The sequence below is a fragment of the Pelophylax lessonae genome (assembly GCF_965119305.1).
Source record: "Pelophylax lessonae genome assembly, chromosome: 10".
Lineage (NCBI taxonomy): Eukaryota > Metazoa > Chordata > Amphibia > Anura > Ranidae > Pelophylax > Pelophylax lessonae.
Window position 1 is genome coordinate 84,308,113 of NC_138777.1, and position 23,315 is coordinate 84,331,427.

Below are 23,315 nucleotides of genomic sequence, written 5' to 3' on the forward strand. Positions count from 1 at the left end.
GTTACACACCCCTGACTCCTGCGCTCTTTTTTTTTTTGTACTCATGACTCCTACTATGCATTACTCACTCCTTTTCCCTACATTCTATACATTAGATATTCCTGAACACTGCATTCCGTGCATAACACTCACAATTTGGCCACACCCACTGTTCGACACGGCACGCTAATCTCTCTGCGTTACTCCTGTCCTTGGGGCACCCAAAAGTGTCCCAGGTCTTCTACAATCTTATAATGTACAATCCAAAAATGCTCTGCTCCACTAAAGTGTTCAGGTTCGGCTTAAAGGAAAGGTGGCAACCCGATTTTGCGCCACACACTGGGGCTTAGCCATAGAGGTGTGGTTGAGTGGTTTAAGGCTGAGGTCATTTCACACATGTAAACAACACAGACTAGACAGGAAGAGCGTTGATTTTTCTAAGCATTAAACATTTAGATGCTCATATAGTGTTACTAATCGATTAAATATTTCAAATAATATCTAAAAAATGGTGATAATAATAAAAATAATAATAATATAGATGTCTTGGAGATCACTTTACCTGGGCAAGTATGTATTCGCAGCCTCCACTAAAGCTGTAGCTTTTAGCATCAAAGGTAGTATAGTGTCCATCTCCATACACAGCACAGGTAGCCAGGCATGGGTTTTTGGTACACTGCCACATCCTATGTTTACAAGTGCTATGTAGAAAAATAAAGGGAAATTACATTTGTTCAGCCAGCAGAATACTGAATGTAGTTTACTTTGCATACTAGCATTTGTTTTTCATACCAGGTGTTGCATTTTATTTTAATTTGTTCCCCTGGCTGGTAAGTAGCGTCATTGTGAACACATGGACAGTCGTCTTCTTTAATGCAACCTCCTTTTCCATCTCCAACCAGACCAGCAGGGCACACACAACCAGAGACACATTTGGCACTGTACTGTATAAAATAAATATCAAATGTCAAAACTAGGATAAAGGAAATTCACATGGTACTACACGCAGCATTCATAATCAAACAACCTCCAGACTTGCATAATAAATAACACAACAACTTCTTATTGGCAAAATCTTATGGCCGCGGCCTTTATTAATTGGTTTCAAAGTATACTTATTTAAACTCCAACTTCATACGAACAACGATACCACTTATAACTTTACTTTCCACCAATTTCCACTCAGCTATTACAGCTCGAGTTGAATGACCACATTTCAATATTAAATAAACTGTCCCCCTTTTCAAAGAAAGGTGACCCACCACATTAACAAGGCCGCGACAAGGGAGGGAGGGTTGGGTGAGCTCTGCCACTTGACTCTTCCCGCGACGTCTGGCGCAATTTTCCAGTCATGACACATTATTTATAACCATCCCAGGGGGTTCTAGCAGTTTCCAGCACCTTCTTTTAATTACACCTATCAGGTGTCAAGACCCCCGGGAGACCACGCCCTCACCTGAAGGGGAGACTTGAAACCCCCTATAGCTGCGGTGGTAAAAAAAAAGGGGGGCCTTGAAACCGCTATCCCCCTTTTCCCCACATTTTCAGATACAATTAGATTGCCATTATTACTTTTTTCCCATATTTTCATGTGCAGGAATGAAAAGACTTACACAAGCCATATCCAAGGTCTGACAGCTTTTCTGGCACTCTGAACCTTTGGTGCCAACTGTGGCATTCTGGCAGTCAAAGTAAACCATTGGAGATTTGCAGGCTGAGAAGACAATGCAAAAAAAAGATATATATCTATATTATGAATACTGTAATATATAGTTATTTTATATATTATTATATTCTGTATAACAGAATAGAAAATAAAATGGTAAGGTAGGTATAAAAGAAGTGCTCTATATGATTTGGGCAAAAAAAATATTATTATTATTACTTATTATATTACAGAACACATTGCAATAAATTATGCATTTAGTATAATAAAAAATCTAGACAATATACAATATATACAGAATGGCATAGGAGAAGAACACCTCCTTGCTTGAATTAGCTTGCTGAAGAAACTGGAGTCTTGGTAGAGAAAGACAAGATCTTTGGCTAAGACCAAAACCTTATAAGGCCATAGGGTAGATCTCTGTTAGCTTGTTGAGTTTGGAAGACAATAATGTAGAAATGTGCAAGTTACTGCAAGGTGAAACTAGACATTTCCTAGATGTGAGGTCTGAGTCAAAAGTAACAGCAGGTCAATGCATTTGTGAGGTAGGCATAACAAAACAAATAAAAAAATGGAGGAGTATTTGAGAGGGGTCATGAGAGGCAATGCTTTTTAGTGGGAGTCACCTGTGGAAAAGGATATGTTGAACAGTCTAGGCCAGGGGTCTCCAAACTATGGTTCTCCAGTTGTTCAGGAACTAGAATTCCCATCATGCCTAGTCATGTTTGTGAATGTCAGAGTTTTACAATGCCTCATGGGACGGGTAGTTCCGCAACAGCTGGAGGGCCGTAGTTTGGAGATCCCTAGTCTAAGCAATGCAGGGGGCAGAGTACAGGAGCACGGGGGCAGAGTAAATAGGGGAAGACTTTTCAGAAGGGCTGAAAATAAAGTTACAGCAAGTTGGGAAGGCTGCCTGTTACTTTTTTTAGTGCTATTATGATTTTTTTCTTATGTATATGAACGTTACCTGGTTCAACACTTCCAATACAGCTTAATTTTCCCTGGGAGCAAGTGCTAAAAATGAAAGAGTATAACAGAAACATTAATGCAAATTTAACAGGGTAGCATTTGATACTAAAAGTCATTTGTACTAGCAAGGAACAAGTGAGCAGCATCATGACAAATATTTTAAAATATCAGTAAATATCATATGTTAGCAGATTATTATCATATAGATAAATATGTCAGGTATTGTAGGGCAGCTGAAAAATGGGAATAGTAAAAACTTGACAATAGTTTTTTTTAGCTGTTTTTCACTGTTCCTGAAATCTGTATAGTAGATACCATAGAACCTAAAATCAATATCCACACTCACCACATAATGCCATTATCATGGACAACTTCTTCAGAAGGCACAGCAGATCCCTTGTAGTAACATGGGCAGGCAGCAGCAGGGACACATTTGCCACTGTCATCCATGTAAAATCCTTTGGCACAGGTGCAGCCATCAACAGGTATGAATTTGATGCTGCAGGTGACATCAGGTTCACTGAGAGAACGGCAGGTTGGCTGGCATGTACTGGTGGAGTAGCTGTAGTACAGTGATTTGGGACAGGTGTACATGTACTTAGCTGTGTAGAAAAAAGTGTACATTTAATATCAGTATAATTTATAATAGAATTAAATATTCCAAAATCTGAAGACGTCACATGCTGATGACGAAACGAGTCATTTTGGAATGCACGTAGACTACGTGACCGGTAGGCGGAAGTGTAGCATTGGAACGCACGCTGCTCGCTTGGTGTCCCTGCACTCCCCACCGGGTTTACACCTGAATAGGTGTTTACATCTTTCCATGGCCAACATAATTTTTGCTGCAATAAACCCTTGTACTCAGACTTATTTTGGGGGATTTTTTTTAATGGATTTTTAAGTTGTTTCTGTACCAATTAATTTTTTCAATACATTTTACTGGAGTACACTATGAGGATTTTGTATTCCCTTTCCTACATACACGCTGAGCCTTCTGGGAATAAGGAGTAAGCTGAAGAAGAGGAGGCAGGAGTAGACCCAGGAGATACAGAAAAATACTTAGGTGGGGGAGACCACCTAAGTTCGGCTGATCCCCTTTGTCAGAAGACAAGAGTGGATCCACGTCATCTGGTGAGTTCTTTGATATCCCCCCAGCACTCGTGGTGTCCTTGGTCTATGCTCCATGCATGAAGTGGCAGTGCAGTCTTTCCCTTCTGGGATTTGCTGAACACTTTGATTATTCCGCCTGGAATTCCCAACCCCTTTTTGGACTTATTATATTTTTTCTAAACTGTCTTCTTTTCAGCACAATAGCTATACTGTCTGGTATATTTACATCGCTTGTGCCTTTGGTCACCCATAGTACAATCATGCATATTTAATTCTATTTGTATTAAGCATTCAGCACATATGTCATATATTTTTAAATAGTATTGGTCACTGTTTTTTATATATTGGGGACACTATTCACACCAATTGATTTCTTGGAGTTTAAAAATATATTAGTTTGTTACACACTGTATAATAGCACATATTCCCACATATATTTTGGTTTATACTTGGTTTAAATAGAGCAAGCGCGGACCTGTGGGGGTAGGTGGTTTTCACCTTACCCTTGTTGTTTTTTATTCGGTTTGTTTCCGTAGCGGGAAGGGGCCCGGCAGCTGCTTATCACTTTTTATATTTTTTAGATTTATTTGGTCACCAATATTCCTGTTTCACTAACAGAGGTAATCTTTGGTGCGGGTGAATATATTTATTTTTCATAATTTATAATATATATTTAAAGAGAAAACATTGAAAAAAGGGGGTGGGTCAAGAACTAAAAAAAAAAGAAAGAATTTTATTACTATGTTTCTGTGCAGAATTTTGACAGATTACATAAAAAAAGCACCTACTGCACACATTTTCTCTCCATCCAGTCAGTATGATTCCTTTAGTAGCACAAGCCCGGACATAGGAAGAGAGGGAGGCGCACATGCAATCCTCACTTTTTTCACAATTGCAGGTGTCAAACATGCAGTTCTGATAGGAAACACAGATAATTAAATTCAAATTATTATAATAAATAATTATACATTTGCAAACAAATATTAATTTGTGGTGAGAGGGTTGAATAACACACCGCTAGATTGACAGAGGTTTATAAAAGAAAGTGTAGATGGGATGGGATTGAACACTCTTAGTTTTACAATCTTGGATACTATAACTGGCATGTTTTATACACCTGTTGCTATTGCATAATGAACTTTTATAAAGAAAGAACCTCTGAAGAAACTCTGACTTACAGTATGTCACATTAAAGTGTCTTTCAGTTGTTAGGTATAGTATGTTTTATGCAGAATTTTAATATATATCCACATTTTGAATATATGATATGTGCTCTAGAACATCCATACTTACTTGTTTGTAAAGATCGGGATTAACAGTAGCATGACAGGAAGCAAATGGTCCAGTTGGGTCAGAAATAAGACCACACCAGTGTTGGGCATACTTCTCTGTAATGAAGCACATAATAAAATAATTAGATATTTTTTTTATTATTTGATTACTATGTATTTTTCAAGGTGTGGTGTGGCAGGGGCACATTTTGGTGTGTCTATCTCCCTACACAGGATTTTTTCCTTTACTGGATATGGACTTAGTCCAGGTGGTGTTCACTAAAACATATGTTTTTGATCTTTTGGCTCATGTGTGCTTAATATTTGATTGCATTTACTCTATTATGGATAAAGACTCTGTGTAGGGGATTTTATCATCATCTTCCCCAGCTTACACCTATCAGTCATTTTCCAGCTTATTATTATATATCTCAATCACTACATGGCAGTTGAGATATTTTTATTTTTATTCAGGGTGTATATTTCTGAAAAGTCTCTAACACATTCGGATCCTGAGGAAGCCCAGGTTGTAGGTGAAACGCGTTCATCCACTGCACTGCAGGATGTGTTGTGTTATGTAATACACCATTTATATGCTTTACTTTTTTTCAATCAAATTTTTATTAAGATTTGGCATAGAAATACAAACAATAACAGGTATACAAAACATTATGAAAGTTAACCTTGTATAAGACATGAAGGTAAACATGTAGACACTTGAAGTCATGTCTAAATCCTGTTGTTATGTCGAGGTTAAAGAAAAACATGAAAAACCAGTATAGAGTGGTTGTTATTTACCATAGATAAGGAGATGCCTATGAATTGAGTGTGTGTGTGTGGGGGGGGGGGGGGGATGTAGATACTAACAACTTTCTAAATTTAGTTTATGTTTAGAGATTCATTTGTTTTATTTATCCACATTTTTCATAGCCATATAGGGCTCCCCACTCGGTCGTGCACCCAAATGTGAGCAATCTGTGCTCGACCATGGTAGGTGATCCCATCGGCTGCATAGTGTGAGAGTTGTTGTAGAATTGTCCAGTGGACAGGTCATTTGACATGGGAGTGTTCTGTATTTGCCTCTAAGTTATTTTTTATTCTACTCTAAAATAAAAAAAATAAAAAATTAAGAGTGTGGGGGGGGGGGGGAAGGGGGGGCTGTATGTTGGGGCCTCCTTTCTCCTCCTTCGAACGTTAAGATTTTTGAATCATCTTTGGAGTTGGTTATATTAAACTGCTGTTGGGAAGTGGTGCCAGCACGCCCAGATTTTGTGGTGTGTCCTTTGATTGGTGGATTAGTTCCTCCATTTCCGCAGTTTTCTTTTTGCGGAGGAGCCATTCTCTCATGGATGGGGTCGGGGGTCTGCCAGTGGCAAGGTATGCATAATTTTGCTGTGTTTATCATGTGCATGGCTAGGGATTTGAAGTAAAGTTTTCTAGAAGTGTTGGAGTGGTGTAGGAGAAGTTTTGCAGGGGTGAAATCCAGAGGGATTGTAGAGACATGGTGTGTAATGCGGTGGACTTCTCTCCAAAAAGGTTGAATCCTTGGACATGTCCACCATATGTGTTAGAATGATCCGTCAATGTCGTCACATCTCCAGCATTTGGGGGAAGAGGTGGGGAAGATTCTGTGAAGTCTATTAGGGGTCAGGTACCATCTTGAGATTATTTTATAGCCATTCTCCTGAGTAGAAATGTTATGAGAGCCTTTGTGAGCATTTAGGTATATATTCCTCCACTCTTCCTCAGATAGGACTATTGATAGATCCTTTTCCCACTTAAGTTGTATGTTCAAGGAAGTGGGGATGGTTTTCGGGAATAGTAGGGATTAGGATATAGAGATTAAATGTCTTTGAGGGTATGCTGTACTTTTATGAGTTGATTTTAATATTATGTTTTCAGTAAAATGTATACATTTTTTATGATCTATTTTTCTCTTATATTTTGGGCACAATAAAATCCCAGTTTTCCTCATCTGTTGGGATTTGCCCTGTCAGACTTGGTTTACTCTTAGATTTACCCAATTTTTAGGGGATTGTGCCGGTATTCAGTAGATAGATATTTACTCTCCACCCAGATTTCATTAGCCTCAGAAGAGGCGAAGCAATCTTGAAATTTTTTCTATTTTTCGGGTTGGCGGGCGTCGTGATTGACGATGGATTTACATCGAGGGATGCTATTTTTATTTTTTTTTAAGAAAGGACTTGTCAAAAAAACTGTGTTCTGTGGTTTTTATTTTTTTACACTTTTTTGGTGAATGGGTAGGGGTACGATGTACTGGATACCCATTCACATAAGGGGGGCGGGATCTGGGGGCCCCCTTGTTAAAGGGGGCTTCCAGATTCCGATAAGCCCCCCCTCTTGCAGACCCCCACAACCACAGTAAAGGGTTGTCAGGAAGAGGCCCTTGTCCCTATCAACAAGGTGCTTTGGGAGGCTCCCCAAACCACTCCCCCTATGTTGAGGGCAAGCGGCCTGGTATGGTTGGAGGGGGGGGCAATTGCTCGTCCCCCTCTATCCTGGCCTGCCAGGCTGCATGCTCAAAAAAGGGTCTGGTATGGATTCCGAAGGGGATCCCAAACTGTTTTTTTTTTTTTTTTACGTACAAATGTACAAATGTGCCACTTTGCAGGCACACTAAGGGGACCCCTAGGCATGATATTTAAAGGAATTTTTCATTTTTATTGTTTCACTTAAAGCATTATTAAAATCACTGCTCCATTAAAAACAATAATTAAAAAAAAAAAAATGTTTGCATTGATAAATGTCCCCCAGGGCCGAACCCGGGTCCCCATACATTTTTTATGGCAATAACTTGCATATAAGCCATTAAAATTAGGCCTTTTGATTTTTCATGTTCATGTCCCATAGACTTTAATAGAGTTCACATGTTGGCTAGAACTTTTTCCCTATTCAAAATGTTCTGGTGCAAACTGAACAGGGGGGTGTTCAGCCCATCACTATCTATCTATATGTTGTGATCTCTTCAAATACAGTTTCCATTTAGAAAATAAATCTTACCATTTTCCACACTGAGGGAACAAGGGTCTTCATAAACATTTTTAACATTTGAGCAGGTTCCCTGGGTTTTCCATGTGTTGGCAAAGGATGCTGCAGTGCCTTCAATTACACCACTGATTGTTTGGAAGTCATCTGACTGTTTGTCATTGAAGTTTCCACAGAGACCTATGAATTATTTGCCAATTAAAAAAAAGATTGGGCATATGCATTGGTTTACAAAGCAGTAAAAACATCACAGTGCTAAACTTACCGCATGTCAGGCCCTTATAAGCTGGGTCTAGGGCAACATAGACCTGCATGAATGGAGTGAGTTGAGCCACGATCTGTACTCCCAGATTGGTGTGAACAATAGTGTAGAATGATGAAGGTCTGAAGATGGTGACATTAGCTACAAAATAAAATACCACCCTTAGATCATGTATAACAAATTTACAAAGCGTTAACTAGCTCCACAAATATTTTCCCAGCAAACAATATCCTCAATGTTTCATACCTGCAGATACGGGCAGCTGAGTATAGATGCTGTTGACAAAGACACTGCCGCATGGCTTGATTACAATAATCTGTTATAATAAGGTAACAAAAGGTGAGAAATAGGTCAAAATACAGCAAAAATAGAACTAGGCAATATTCATATTAGTAGAGGTATAAAAATAGGAATATAGTTATAGTCACAGAGAAAATCATCTATTGCATTTGCATAAAGGAAAAGACTATCAAATCACATTAGAACTTTGTTTAAGCTGCCTGTAGAACAGTTTAGGATGTATGTCATCCATTTATATAAATTGATACTTACAGTTTCTCCCCCATTAAGAATGATAGTTGTACTCTTGAGGCAAGTTTCACTTTCAGTCAAACCACATTTACGCATCTCTGCCAGTACAATGAAAGACTCACCATCACAAGCCTATAGAGATGGGAAAAATTTAGGAATATACTGTAAATTAAAAATTTTACACAATGTCCAGAATTATGTGTAGCAAGTTTTCCAGGCATTGGGCCTGATATGGGTCTGCCATTGTTTCCGGTAACACTTCCAACACATTTAAGTTGAATACCCAGGTGTGAGATTGGAGACAATGACCATTCCGGCATCTTTGGTTTGTTTTGTTTATTTTGTAAAGGGGATGGGAGAAGGGAATGAGTGGGACACTTTGTAGAAAAATTGAAAATACTGATTTACTGAACTGTGCTAGAACTTCGACTTTAACACGTTGGTTAACTTGACACTCTGTGTAGCTCAAAAAATCCAGTGAACAGCTCCCTTCAGCCCTTTACTGACTGAGGTAGCTCCTTGTAACTGCTTGTGCTGCTGAAACTCTTAACACTGTACACTGCGCACTGTACACTTAACTCTTCAGGGCCCAACTGCTGGCACCCCCTTTACACTTCAGGGTCCTCTGACCAGGCACCCCCTCTATCACTTCAGGGTCCTTTGACTAGGCAACCCCTCTAACATTTCAGGGTCCTCTGACTAGGCACCCCCTCTAACACTTCAGGGTTCTCTGACTAGGCACCCCCTTAACCGCTAGCTAGCTCCTGGATCCCTGGGACCTTCACCGGAGTGGTCCCCTTTAAGCTAGGCAGACCCCTAGGGGCAGTTCACAGTACTCACGAACTTAGAATGCTTTCCTGGAACTGAACCCCTCTTTCTCCGCTGGTCCTCGGCACTCCGGATCCTCTCTGCAGATCAGCTCAGCTCTCTCTGTACTCTCAGGCACCTGAGACACCCGATCCTTCTGACAGGAGGAGAGACAGCCGCACTCTCCCTCCTGGGACTCTGCTTCCCGCCAAAGACGCTGAATCATGCGTTCCCCTCAAACTTATACCCACTCCCAGAATCCTCTGCGGCATAATCTGCCTTCGGTGTAGATACAAGACTGAATGTGCCGCTGATTAGGTTTCCTCCACTGCCCAATGAGAATCCTCTCATGGAGCCAGTGGGGAGACTCCCCTCTCAGCAACCAAGCCTGAGAGAGATGACAGCCCAGCTGAAAATCATGGCCCTGCTGTTAGGCAGCCAAGGCCCACTATACTTTGCCTAGCACCTACCTTGTAGGGTGCTACATATGCATTTTTTTAACATATACAGATCCATGAATGCTATCAAGGTATGCACACTTTGTCAAAACTCACATTTTCAATACAATGGCCAATATGATATTTAAAAAGAGTTATTACTGTATTATTTACATAAATATGCAATACCTAAAGTATGAACTTACCTTTGAAAGGACATAATTGCAGTCACCATGAATACTGTAATGAGTTTGATCATAAGTAGTAATATGAGATCCCCCTTCGATAGAACAACTGGCTGGGCATGGCAGGTTCTTACAGGACCATTTTCCTCCCGAGCACATGCTATTAAAAATAAACAACCGATTAATCAATCTTGCAAATAAGCCACAATATTTTAATTCTATGATATCTAGTAATTAAATAACACTGTACTAGACTGCTGGGGAAGTGATCAGGATTGTTTTTTTTTTTTTTTTTTACACATTATGATTGCTTATACCAGTGACTTTCATTGGTATAAGCAACTATTGTTACTGAATAAAACTGATTCTTTCATTGTGTTTTGTTCTGATTAGCTGTGATTGACCACAGTTAATCACATGGTACAGATAGGCTGTGATTGGCCCAGTCTGTACCATGTCACAATCACAGCTAGCAACACAATTGTACACATTGGATGGCATGAAAGGAAACCATCTATTGTTTACAATTGTCACGTGATCTGCTGTGATTGGTCACAGTAATACCATGGTACTGGTAGTGGGCAAACATGTATTTTAATAAATTTCTTTAACTACATAACTCCCCTTTCTGCCCTTCTAACCTGTTGAATGAAGGCTGCCCTTCTTATACAGTATCCTATAAACTAGTCCCCTTGTTTGTTCAAAGACAGTTCTAGCATAAGGCATATCATACAAAAGCAATATCTAAATTTTTGGTGAACTTTTGTTTTGCCTATACAAGCAAAGTAGCAGGCTTTTTTTTAGTGGAGGCACTGTAAGGAGTCAGTACTCTTCCCTTGCTGCTCACCTGATATGCTGCCAGTTCCCTCTGAAATACTGTGCACGTTTCAACTTTCTGAAGATGTCCCCCTCCTTTCCCCCAATATGGCAGCACTCAGGCTTTAGGTATGACTGAATTGTGAGAATGTAAGGGAAAAGTCACATAGTCCCTATATTGAAGATGTCCCCCTCCTTGCCCACAATATGGCAGCACTCAGGCTTTAGGTATGACTGAATTGTGAGAATGTAAGGGAAAAGTCACATAGTCCCTATATTGGGGAGTACTGTATAAATATAATGACTGTTTGCAGTGCCACCTAAAAAGCAAACCTTTTACTTTGTCTAGAATGGAAAAGTTACCCGTTCACTTTATGAGTACCTGCACATGTTTACCTGTAGAGCAAGTAAACTTACCAAGCACTGCAAGGTGTTGAATAAGCTGTTCCGGCAGCATAGGCATTACTATTCAAAGTACAGGAGCATGTTTCAAGAGGGACACAGCCTAAGTCGTTGATGTCATCAAATACAGTTCCTGTAAGGGATATGGAAATAATGTGGTTTATGTTTAATTACAATGGAAAAATCTCCTTTTTTGTTTCACTCTATTGGTCATCATGGTTGGTAACTATAAGAGGCAAACCTGGAGGACAGAAGCAGCCTTCCATGCAGTGATTCTCACACAGAACTGATCTTTCTGGGTTGCTACAAGTGTCAAGGCAAGGGGATCCAAATTCCTGGTATACCATGTTGTAAGGACAAGTTTTGGCTGTGGGAAAATAATGAAAATTATGCATTCAGTACTCACATACTTTGCTTTTAATGGCAAGTTTAAAGTGTTACTAAACCCAGGAGCCTGCATTCACTATATCTGATTTCCCACAGTACACAGGAAATGGAAATGCAATTATTTTAGCAAATATAAACTGCTAAATACCTTTTCTCATCAGCAGTTAGAGCAGTCTTGTGACTTCTATTAGTGTCTGGTTAAAGCTTGTAGGAGGAGTTTTCTTTCTCCCCTGATTGTCCTATGAGGCTGCAGGACCCCTGACCCTCTTTCTGGACAATGCTGATCAAGTGCACTCTCCAAATTAAAAAAAAAAAAAAAAAACTATCTAGCAATACACACCACACTAAGAATTTGCAGCTTGCCCCCAAGGCTTTGGTTCTATCTGGAGATGGATTGGGAACAGTAAAAAAAGGGGAGCATCAGAGAAGACAGGATCAAGCAGTCTTAATACACAATGCAGAGGATTAACCCCCTAGATTTCACAGTGAGTATAACAAGCATACTTTACTGCATAATCAGACTGATTTTACCATTGTGGGTTTAATAACACTTTAAGATATGGTATTGCAACTGGTCATTAACGTGATTTGTTTCATTTCTTGTTTCACTAAAAATGGTAAAAGCTAAATAAAGATACATACGACATAGGTATTTTGTCCTCCAGTTCTCTGGGTGTCCTCCAGCATGGGCACACTGCCTTGAGTATTCAGCAAAGGTATTGCACAGACACTGAGTGGTATCTTTGTCTTCGCATTGGCACAAATCTTGCACACAAGTTTCAATATATTGCTCTACAGCCACCAAAGAATGGCAACTTGAAAATGATGCACTAAGAAGGGCAGTTTCACAGATTTTCTCCTGGAAATACATGTAGAGTCATTAGGACGTCTGTTTGGCAGATGATGGTCAACACATGTCATTATAATTTGCTTTGATACATGTGACTTACAAAGTCAGTGCAGTTGTTCTTTGGTGTAGGTTGCACATCAGGACACAGTTCTGTGGGTCCGTCCAACTTCTGCAGGTTTCCAAACTGAGCTGCTGTCATCTGAATACCTGCAAAATAACATGTGTTTCCAGAAATAAGGTCATGTGGGTTTCCTAGTTTGTATTTAGGATGGTATGTTAAGTTTTAAAACAGTTTTGTTTAGGGAATGCTTTTATGCAATGCTAAAAATCTTCAAGGTAGGCATATCTAAGTATAACTATTTACCTTTCCTGCCTCCTGTGCTGATAATCTCTGCTCTGTTTAGTAGAAATCGTCTTCCAAAATCTCCTGAGAAACCAATACTTTTGGAAGTATTAGCCTCCCGGGTCCTCCTGGCCGATCATCACTACTGTGTCCTGTAATGATGTAGAGGTCGGCAGAAGGAGCCAGTGAGAGCTGCAGGAACAAAGGATATTGACACATCTGGAAATGTTGGTCACTCGATGGACTTAGAGGTGGTTGGGGGGTGGAGAAGAAAAGGTAAGTATTTACACTCCTTTTTACAGGTTCATCTTCCTAAAGAAGAATTCCAGGACTTTTTTTTTTTTAATGCAGTGAGGCTGTGCCCTCACTGCATGGGTTAACTGCTTGTTTTTGTCAAGGGGTGAGGAGAGAGGAGATATACTTCCCTAATCCTCCAAGTGCAAGACAGGTCCCTGATGCTCCTACCGCCCCCATACACTACCGATTTGGTGCACAGACCAGCTCTGGACATGAGGACGGCAGAAACAGTCCAGCGCTGGATGTAGAGAAGCATTGTTTTCCGAAGTATCAGTTAAGTATACCCTTTCTGTGAGCCCCTGGACAAAACAAGTCGTTAACCAATGCAGTGCAGGCACAGCCCCATTGCATGGAAAAAAAAAACTTTCCCAAAGCTTTGCTTTAAAGTAGGGATCGACCGATTATCGGCAACACCGATATATCGGGAGCCGATATGCACTTTCCCCGATACATCGGAATTGGCCCCTGAGATTACCGATATTGCCGATATTTAGGGAAAGTGCTTGTACCGGGGTGATGCCTGCAGCTAGAGGCATCACCCTGGTACCGGTATCCATAGCCGATGGTCAGCTGAATTGTAATGACAACCGATGCGGCTGAGAAGCCGCTCAGCTGTCATTACAAGGAGCCAGAGGGGATGTCCCCCCTCCCGCTGCCTTCCGTGGCTCGCCCAGGTCTCCCATCCCACCAGGAGACCTGGGCATCCTACCTCCACTGCTGCCACCGCCGAAGATAAAACCTGGGTCTCCATGTAAAAAACCCGGAAATGATGTCATGACTCTGCGCCAAATTAAAAAAACTGACAGCATTAAAATCAAACAAACTTGGCGTTTTTAATGCTTTTTGGTGCCAAGGAGGGGTTTGGGGGTCTTTTAAACCCCCCAGATCCCTCCAAAAGGAGTACCTTTAGAAAAAAAATAAATGTTTACATGTCCGAAAATATCGGCAGATATCGGCCGATACCGATCTCCGATGACCAAAATATCGGTATTGGCATTAAAAAAACAAAATGGTCAATCACTACTTTAAAGCGATTGTAAAGTCTCCTTTTTTTTCCTTTAAAAATAACAAACATGTTATACTTACCTACGCTGTGCAGTTGGTTTTGCACAGAGTGGCCCGGATCCTCCTCTTATCAGATCCCTCTTCTGTGATCCTGGCCCCTCCCTCCAGTTCAGTGCCCCCACAGCAAGCAGCTTGCTTTGGGGGCACCGGAGCTGAGTCACAGCTCCCTGTGTCCATTCAGACATGGAGCCCCACCCCAGCCCCACCCCTTTCTCCCCTGACTGGCTAGCTGATTTTAATTGACAGCAGCAGCAGCCAATGGTGCCGCTGATTTGTCTCACCCAATCAGAAAGGAGAATCTCCATCGGCTGAGACATTCGTGGACATCGCTGGACAGAGAGGGGGTTCAGGTAAATATAAGGGGGGCTGAGGGAGGTTGCAGCACAGAGAAGGCTTTTTATCTTTAAGCATAGAATGCATTAAGATAAAAAAACATTCTTCCTTTACAACTCCTTTAAAGAGTTTTAGAATAGCGCCATGGTTCATTTATACCAAGATATAGTATGGGTAATATGCTGTGCATTTTTCCACAGTGTAGTTCATGTATATTTTTATGTTCCCATATTTGTTTATTATAAGTTCATTACAGAAAGTCAGGAGAAACTTACCATTGGCAATGAACTCATTGTGGATAGAAATGCCATTAAAATCTCCGCAAAGTCCGCAGGTTGTGTTGGCATACTTAGATTCCAGTTCCAGCTACCGAAGGGAAAAGAAAAGAAAGTTAAAGAAAAACAGGCAGCACCAGGAATAAATAATGTGAGAAACTTTTTCTGCACTCTTACCAAGAGGCTGTCATCATCGTTCCACATGAAGACCAGGCCAAGTTTGGAGGTCACTGTAAGGTACACACCATTTTTCTCTATCTGAATTCCTGAACCACTGAAGGGCAGTTGAACTCTAAGAAAATATTGAAAAGGAGTTTAGTTATTATCATGCATATTACGTTAACCAGTTGCCGACTGCGCACAGTATATTTACTGCGGCAGTCAGCCCCGGCCAGGCAGAGTGACGTAGGTCTACGTCGCTCGCCTGTCACCGGGTTTTGAGCCAATAGCGGGCGAGCGCACGCCCGCTGAGGCGCGCGCCCGCCTCCGCTCGTTCATGGAGGAGTGCGGGCGTGTGATCGGCGGATCCGATGTCCGCCGGTCACACTACGATCGTCGGTACAGCGGGAGAAAGGCGGAGCGGCTTATGTAAACAAGCCGCTTGTCATTCTCCCCTGTATAAAAATGGAGATCAGACGGTTCTACTATGTAGAACCGTTGATCTCTGTTTTTACACTAGTAGCCATGTCCCACTACAGTTAGAATCACGCCCCTAGGACACACTTAACCCCTCCCTGTCCAATACAGTTAACCCCTTCCCTGCCAGTGTCATTTTTACAGTAACAGTGCATATGTATAGCACTGATTAATGCAGTAATGTCACTGGTACCCCCAAAAGTGTCAAAAATGTCAGTCAAGGGTCCGATCTGTTCGCCGCATTGTCGCAGTACCGCAAAAAAAAACCGCAGATCGCCGCCATTACTCGTTAAAAAAAAAACACCAAAAATGACAAAAATCTTTCCCGTTGTTAGTAAACGCGATAACTTTTGCGCAAACCAATCAAAATACTCTTTTTGCGATTTTTTTTTTACCAAACATATGTAGCATAAAACAAATTGGCCGAAAATGTTAAAAAATTTTGATTTTTACATTTTTTTTGGGGGGGGGGGGGAATTTCATATAAAAAAAAGTGAAAAATATTGTTATTTTTGCAAAATTTATGCTCTTTTTTTGTTTATAGCGCATGATCAAAAAATCGCACAGGTGATAAAATACCACCAAAAGAAAGCTCTGTTTGTGGGAAAAATGGACGTGAAATTCATTTAGGTACAGCGTCGCACGACTGCGCAATTTTCCGTTAAAGTCACGCAGTAAAAAATCGCAAAAAAAACCCTGGTCAGGAAGGGGGTAAAATCTTCCGGGGCTTAAGTGGTTAAATGAAGCGCTTCTTTACAATATTTTGCAGGACTCATCAGAAAAGATCTTCAGCTCCTATATGCAATCATATGCCTTCCTAAAACTGATAGATGTACAGTATGTCCAGCAATTTTTTTTTTTCTGTTTACAAACTTTTTTATTGAGGATAAATTGTTAGTACAAGAAAAAAATACATAACTGCATTACAAATTACGGTATATCATGTTATATATATCAAGAATATTCTAGTAAACAAGATTGAAAAAACAAAACCGGTATTTGTGCTTAAGATATAAGACGATATTAGGAGTATAATAGTATGATTTACAGAGTTATAGCAATGAGAATATCATTCCATATTCAAATACATTGAAACATTTCTTTGGGAAGGAACTCAGAAAACAATAGTATATCTGTTGTTCTTTAAATTCAGATGTTGATGGGTTGAAATAAAATTTCTGCGTGTTTAAACCGGGGATCCCATTTGTTATTATAGAATCGAGTTGAGTTATAAATAGTGTGAAAGATTTTTTCCAAGAGGTTAATATAATTTATTCTTGATTTAAATTGGGTAGATGGAAATTACGATTTCCAATGTTAGCAATCAGCTATTGTATGGCAACACATATTGTATGTATGAGTCTCATCTGAGGTATGGATAAGCTTGTGATAGGGGTAAAGAGAAGACAATTAGGTAGAGTGAGTGTGTTATAGGACAGCTATTTTTCTTAGGTTTGGATGGTGTGTTACAGAAATAAACATGGTTTAGTAGGTTAGGAGAAGGTTAGCACTCTCTTCAATGAAACCTGGAAAGCTGTAAAAAACTGAAAAGGTTTTTAATCCTTCCCCCTATTCAAAATTAGAAAAAAAAGGCTTTAGACTAGACACGCACTTTATCTTTAGAAGTACTGTGACTGGAATGGATCTGGCTAAACTATGGGGTAAACAATTTGCCGATGTATCTATCTTATGATATATTTATACCCACAAGATATCTAGTTTTTCTTATAGTGAATGGAAAGATTCAGGAAAAATGAAGTGATACAAAAATAAGTAATGTTGAAATTTGCCCAGAGAAAAAAAAACAAATGTTGGTTTTAAACATCAGTTTTATTTCTTCAAATACATTCTAAATAATAGTTATATATGCTAATAATTTATTCTTCAGGAAGATTTTCAGCACGGTATAGTTAAAGATAGGCTTGGTAATAGGATGCTATTCTGTAGCGGTAATGCAGCTGGAGTAAACCATCACACAGTCTAGATATTTATATTAAAAAAGTATAACTACAGCTTGACAATCCTTCCGTTGTTACATAATACTACTTGTTTTTATAACAATTATATAAAAATTGCCAAGCAATATTTCTATTGTTTTAATCTACAACACATGTATTGGCCAAAAACTATTACTAGCTGCAAAAACACAATGGGTTTGATTTACTAAAGGCAAATAGAATGTGCACTTTGCAAAGTGCAGTTGCACTCTGTAAGTGCAGTTGCTCAGAGCTTAGTAAATGAGGTAATGCTTCACTTTGCAATGAATACCCAATCACGTGCAAAGAAAATAAAAAAAAATAAAAAATGCATTTTTTCTTGCACATGATAGGATGATGGAAGTCAGCAGAGCTTCTGCTCATTTACTAAGCTCTGGAGCAACTACACTTTACAAAGAGCACAGTCTAATAGCCTTTAGTAAATCAACCCCAATGTGTCCAGACTGATAGCTTAGGAACCTCAGTGCAGATGCCCTTACAGCAGTCACACAGTCTTCTATCGCTATAGTTAGGCTCTTGGCCTTATGCACTTACCTATTGCCACTGACTGAAACTGTTTTGCGGTCCATTTGCACTATAAGCCCGTCGAGTTTCATGCTGATCTTCTCAATGACAGGGACATTGTCCACAACAGTCCGTCGCATCTGGATGTTGAAGTCCTCATAGGTGCTTTTGCAGTGAGAGGCAAAGACATAATTGCATGTACCCGGGAAGTAGAAGATATCCCCATCAAAGTTCTTGAAGTGGAAGTTTCCCCAGGTGCTGCATGCCCTGTTGTTATGGGCCACATTCAAAGCTGCAAAAATGTACAAGAAGATGTAATACCCATTTCTACATAAACACTTCACAAAAATGCTTGGTTATTCACTACAGAAAAGTAGGGGAGCCCTACTCTATAGTCTTGTTATTGGATACCGAATGTATATGTTTTTTTCTATCCAGTCCATTTACTGTGTCTTTATATAGTTTATTTCCTAAAATCTATGTAGTCCTGTTTTAAAGGATATAAATAGGGTTGAGCGAACACGGACTGTATTATTCGTGTTCGTACCGAATAATTGGATTTTTGTTACCCGAACACGGACCCGAAAACTTTACTGTATGTTCGGGTAAAAATGCGTGTTCGGTCATTTTATTTCCAGGTTTTGTATGCATTGGCGCGCTTTTCATGGCGGGCTTTCAACAGCCAATCAACAAGAGTTTAACTGGTGTGCCTTAAGCCATCCCAGCCATGCCTACAAATGTATTAGTAGCTGTGATTGGCCATCTGAAGCATGTGACCAAGTCTTTATAAGTCCGAGGCAGCGCCGCTGCGTCATTCTGCTGTGTTAGTTCAGGGACAGAGCACACATCATACTTGCTGGCTGCTGATTAGGGACAGACAGGCAAAAAAAAACATTTGTGTCCGGATAGAATTGAGGGACAGGTCGGAGTGTGTTAGGCAGGGCGAGTTGTAGGACATTTTAGGGAGAGGCTGCTGATTTTTAGGGTCAGTTTTCTACAATCGATTTTGCAGTGACCGATCTTATCAATCCTTTTAGGGAGAGGCTGCTGATTTTTAGGATCAGACAGTGTGTTCTACAATCGATATTGCTGGGTGGGGTTTGCAGTGACCGATCTTATCAATCCTTTTAGGGAGAGAGGCTGCTGATTTTTAGGGTCAGACAGTGTGTTCTACAATCGATATTGCTGTGTGGGGGGGTTTGCAGTGACCGATCTTATCAATCCTTTTAGGGAGAGGCTGGAGATAGGCAGGTGTCAGTGGTCCACATCGATTTTGCTATGTGTGGGGTGCAGTGAAAACAAACTTTTTTGCCCACTGAGGAGGAGGGAGAAAAGTCTTTTTCTATCAGTCACTGTGTGCAGCGTTTGTCCTTCAGCTGTGCTGTGCTGACTCTGATCATACACTGCTGTGTTCAGTGTTCAGTTCACATGTGCTATTATTGATTGGTTTCAAAAATCATACACTATTTTCTATTCCACTATTCAATATACAGCCTTGGGTTAAAAAAAAATTAATTGTGGCCTGCAGCAGAGCTGAATGATATAAGACACTGCTGTTCACATCATGTGCTATTGATAAATCACACCAATCTTATATCATATTTTCTATTCCGCTATTCAATAAAAACCTGTGGGTATCAATTAAATTGCGGGATAGTCTGTGTTGGTAGGTGTGAGATACACCTTTCCAAGTTTTTGGGGTTCATCTCATACTTCTGAAGATTTGAGGGTGCTGCCTGTTCCAAACTCCTCCTACTACTCATCCTGCCTTTTAGGGGTACAAACAATAGTAATTGGGGCCTAGTCTGGTTGTGTACGTGTGAGATACATACACTTTTTTTTATCATATTTTCTATTCCGCTATTCAATCAAAACCTTTGGGTATCAATTAAATTGCGGGATAGTCTGTGTTGGTAGGTGTGAGATACACCTTTCCGAGTTTTTGTGGTTCATCTCATACTTCTGAAGATTTGAGGGTGCTGCCTGTTCCAAACTCCTCCTACTCCTCATTAGTGATGTCGCGAACCTAAAATTCGCCGTCCGCGAACGGCGAACGCGAACATCGGCAAATGTTCGCGAACCGGCGAACCGGGCGAACCGCCATAGACTTCAATAGGCAGGCGAATTTTAAAACACACAGGGACTCTTTCTGGCCACAATAGTGATGGAAAAGTTGTTTCAAGGGGACTAACACCTGGACTGTGGCATGCCGGAGAGGGATCACGCAAAAAAAAGTTCTTAAAAATTATAATTTTTTGATAGAGAGCCAATTATTGGAAAAATTAAAAAAAAATAAAAATAAAAAATTTCTTTGGATTTAGCATCTGGGGGGTCTAAAAAGTGTACCTGTGAAGTTTCAGCTCTGTAGCATGTCCAGAACCCCTAAAAACAGCATTTGTCTTATATTTTCAGGAATATGGCTTCTCTGCGGCTGGCTTTTTCTCTTGCAGGCATTTATCGGGCATTTTTTTAGGCAGGCATGTCATTTTTTGTATTTAGTGTCTGGGGGGGTCTAAAAAGTGTACCTGTCAAGTTTCAGCTCTGTAGCATGTCCAGAACCCCTAAAAAGCAGCATTTTTCTTATATTTTCAGGAATATGGCTTCTCTGCGGCTGGCTTTTTCTCTTGCAGGCATTTAGCGGGCATTTTTTTAGGCAGGCATGTAATTTTTTGTATTTAGTGTCTGGGGGGTCTAAAAAGTGTACCTGTCAAGTTTCAGCTCTGTAGCATGTCCAGAACCCCTAAAAAACAGCATTTTTATTATATTTTCAGTAATACGGCTTCTCTGCGGCTGGCTTTTTCTCTTGCAGGCATTTATCGGGCATTTTTTTAGGCAGGCATGTCATTTTTTGTATTTAGTGTCTGGGGGGTCTAAAAAGTGTACCTGTCAAGTTTCAGCTCTGTAGCATGTCCAGAACCCCTAAAAAACAGCATTTTTCTTATATTTTCAGGAATACGGCTTCTCTGCGGCTGGCTTTTTCTCTTGCAGGCATTTAGCGGGCATTTTTTTAGGCAGGCATGTAATTTTTTGTATTTAGTGTCTGGGGGGTCTAAAAAGTGTACCTGTCAAGTTTCAGCTCTGTAGCATGTCCAGAACCCCTTAAAAACAGCATTTTTCTTATATTTTCAGGAATACGGCTTCTCTGCGGCTGGCTTTTTTTCTTGCAGGCATTTAGCGGGCATTTTTTTAGGCAGGCATGTCATTTTTTGTATTTAGTGTCTGGGGGGTCTAAAAAGTGTACCTGTCAAGTTTCAGCTCTGTAGCATGTCCAGAACCCCTAAAAAACAGCATTTTTCTTATATTTTCAGGAATACGGCTTCTCTGCGGCTGGCTTTTTCTCTTGCAGGCATTTAGCGGGCATTTTTTTAGGCAGGCATGTCATTTTTTGTATTTAGTGTCTGGGGGGTCTAAAAAGTGTACCTGTCAAGTTTCAGCTCTGTAGCATGTCCAGAACCCCTAAAAAACAGCATTTTTCTTATATTTTCAGGAATACGGCTTCTCTGCGGCTGGCTTTTTCTCTTGCAGGCATATATATCAGTGGTGGGTGGGCAGTGGCACAGTACACTCTCTGTGGACCTGACAGCAGTCACTGGCACCCAGGCAACTGCAATTTAAAAAATATATATATATTTTTTTACTTTGCAAGCTGCTGTGCCACTTTATATATCAGTGGTGGGTGGGCAGTGGCACAGTACACTCTCTGTGGACCTGACAGCAGTCACTGGCACCCAGGCAACTGCAATTTAAAAAATATATATATATTTTTTTTACTTTGCAAGCTGCTGTGCCACTTTATATATCAGTGGTGGGTGGGCAGTGGCACAGTACACTCTCTGTGGACCTGACAGCAGTCACTGGCACCCAGGCAACTGCAATTTAAAAAAATATATATTTTTTTTTACTTTGCAAGCTGCTGTGCCACCTTATATATCAGTGGTGGGTGGGCAGTGGCACAGTACACTCTCTGTGGACCTGACAGCAGTCACTGGCACCCAGGCAACTGCAATTTTAAAAAAAAATATTTTATTTTGGGGGGGGCGTGGCGACCGCTGGCTAAGATGGCCGCTTAGACCTTGAGCTCCGGCGTGTACCCGGTCTATTCAATCTCCACAGCCTACCACAGAGACGATCGCAGCCCATCTGCACCATTTTCGGGCGTCCGAAGTCCCGCTGCATCCACCGATCATGGCAAGGAGGAAGCTGGAGCAGCCTGTCGTGCGCAAATTATCGGAGTTTTTCAAGCCGGCCACCGCCGGTCTTCAACAAAATGGCGCCGGCACCTCTCCTCTGCCTCAGCGCGTCCGCCCTCTTGCGGCGGCGCGCACCGATGACGCGGCTCCTCCTACGGCTCCAGGGCTCTCCACCCAGCCGAATCCAATGCGGCCATCTCGCTCCTCAGACTCCTCGCCCTCTACACCCTCCACACAAAGCCCGGCTAAGTCCCGACCGAGGTGGGAGGAAGCTCTGCCGACCCTGGAACACCCGGACATGGAGGTGAGCGCTGCTGCCAGCCACACTACCCACGCTGAGGCCTATACCCCCTCACCTGATCCCTTTGCATCCCTGGTGACCACAGGCAAACCTATTACGGACACAGCCTTAAAAGACATGATGTCTATGTTCCATGCTTCCCTGCAAGCCAATATCTCTGCCTCCATAGCATACTGCCAAAGAGAATTGCATGGGATGGGAGATAGAGTACATACCATTGAGGAGAAAATGGGAGAATTTACAGCGTCTTATAATACCCTTGTAGACTCCCACACAGCTCAACAAACTGACATTCGCCACATCCAAGCCAAACTAGCGGACCTTGAAGACCGTTCACGGCGAAATAACTTGAAGATTCGCGGTATTCCGGAATCTGTTCTCCCTAACCAATTGCCTACCTATGTGAGAGATCTTTTCCAGAAATCGGTACCTGAGCTTACTAATGCGGACTTGACAATTGACAGAATCCATCGCATCCCCAAGCCCTCCTTCCTCCCACAAGAAGTTCCCCGGGATGTTTTGCTTAGGATACACTTTTTTCAGGCAAAGGAAAAGATTCTTGAGACTTTCCGACGCAAGGACCGCCTGCCTGAACACGCCGCTACTCTCCAGGTACTCCCTGATTATTCCCAATATACGCTACAGCAACGACGTAACCTTAACTCTGTGACTAAAGCCCTCAGGAATCACAAA

At 41.0% G+C, this 23,315-nt stretch overlaps 1 protein-coding gene across 1 annotated transcript in view; it reads right to left on the minus strand.

The window, feature by feature from the left end:
• LOC309565962 (von Willebrand factor-like) overlaps positions 1-23,315 on the minus strand; it is a gene marked incomplete at both ends in the record, with an annotated part of 214,069 nt that overhangs the window by 158,409 nt on the left and 32,345 nt on the right. Inside the window, 19 exons of the mRNA XM_082270990.1 lie at positions 542-680; positions 772-923; positions 1,593-1,693; positions 2,613-2,659; positions 2,961-3,216; positions 4,516-4,642; positions 5,021-5,115; positions 8,020-8,184; positions 8,270-8,407; positions 8,513-8,582; positions 8,819-8,929; positions 10,248-10,386; positions 11,460-11,577; positions 11,686-11,811; positions 12,474-12,690; positions 12,782-12,888; positions 14,995-15,085; positions 15,172-15,286; positions 18,162-18,423. Of these exons, the coding sequence (XP_082127116.1) occupies positions 542-680; positions 772-923; positions 1,593-1,693; positions 2,613-2,659; positions 2,961-3,216; positions 4,516-4,642; positions 5,021-5,115; positions 8,020-8,184; positions 8,270-8,407; positions 8,513-8,582; positions 8,819-8,929; positions 10,248-10,386; positions 11,460-11,577; positions 11,686-11,811; positions 12,474-12,690; positions 12,782-12,888; positions 14,995-15,085; positions 15,172-15,286; positions 18,162-18,423 (2,576 nt within the window). The remainder of the gene's footprint in view (positions 1-541; positions 681-771; positions 924-1,592; positions 1,694-2,612; positions 2,660-2,960; positions 3,217-4,515; positions 4,643-5,020; positions 5,116-8,019; positions 8,185-8,269; positions 8,408-8,512; positions 8,583-8,818; positions 8,930-10,247; positions 10,387-11,459; positions 11,578-11,685; positions 11,812-12,473; positions 12,691-12,781; positions 12,889-14,994; positions 15,086-15,171; positions 15,287-18,161; positions 18,424-23,315) is intronic.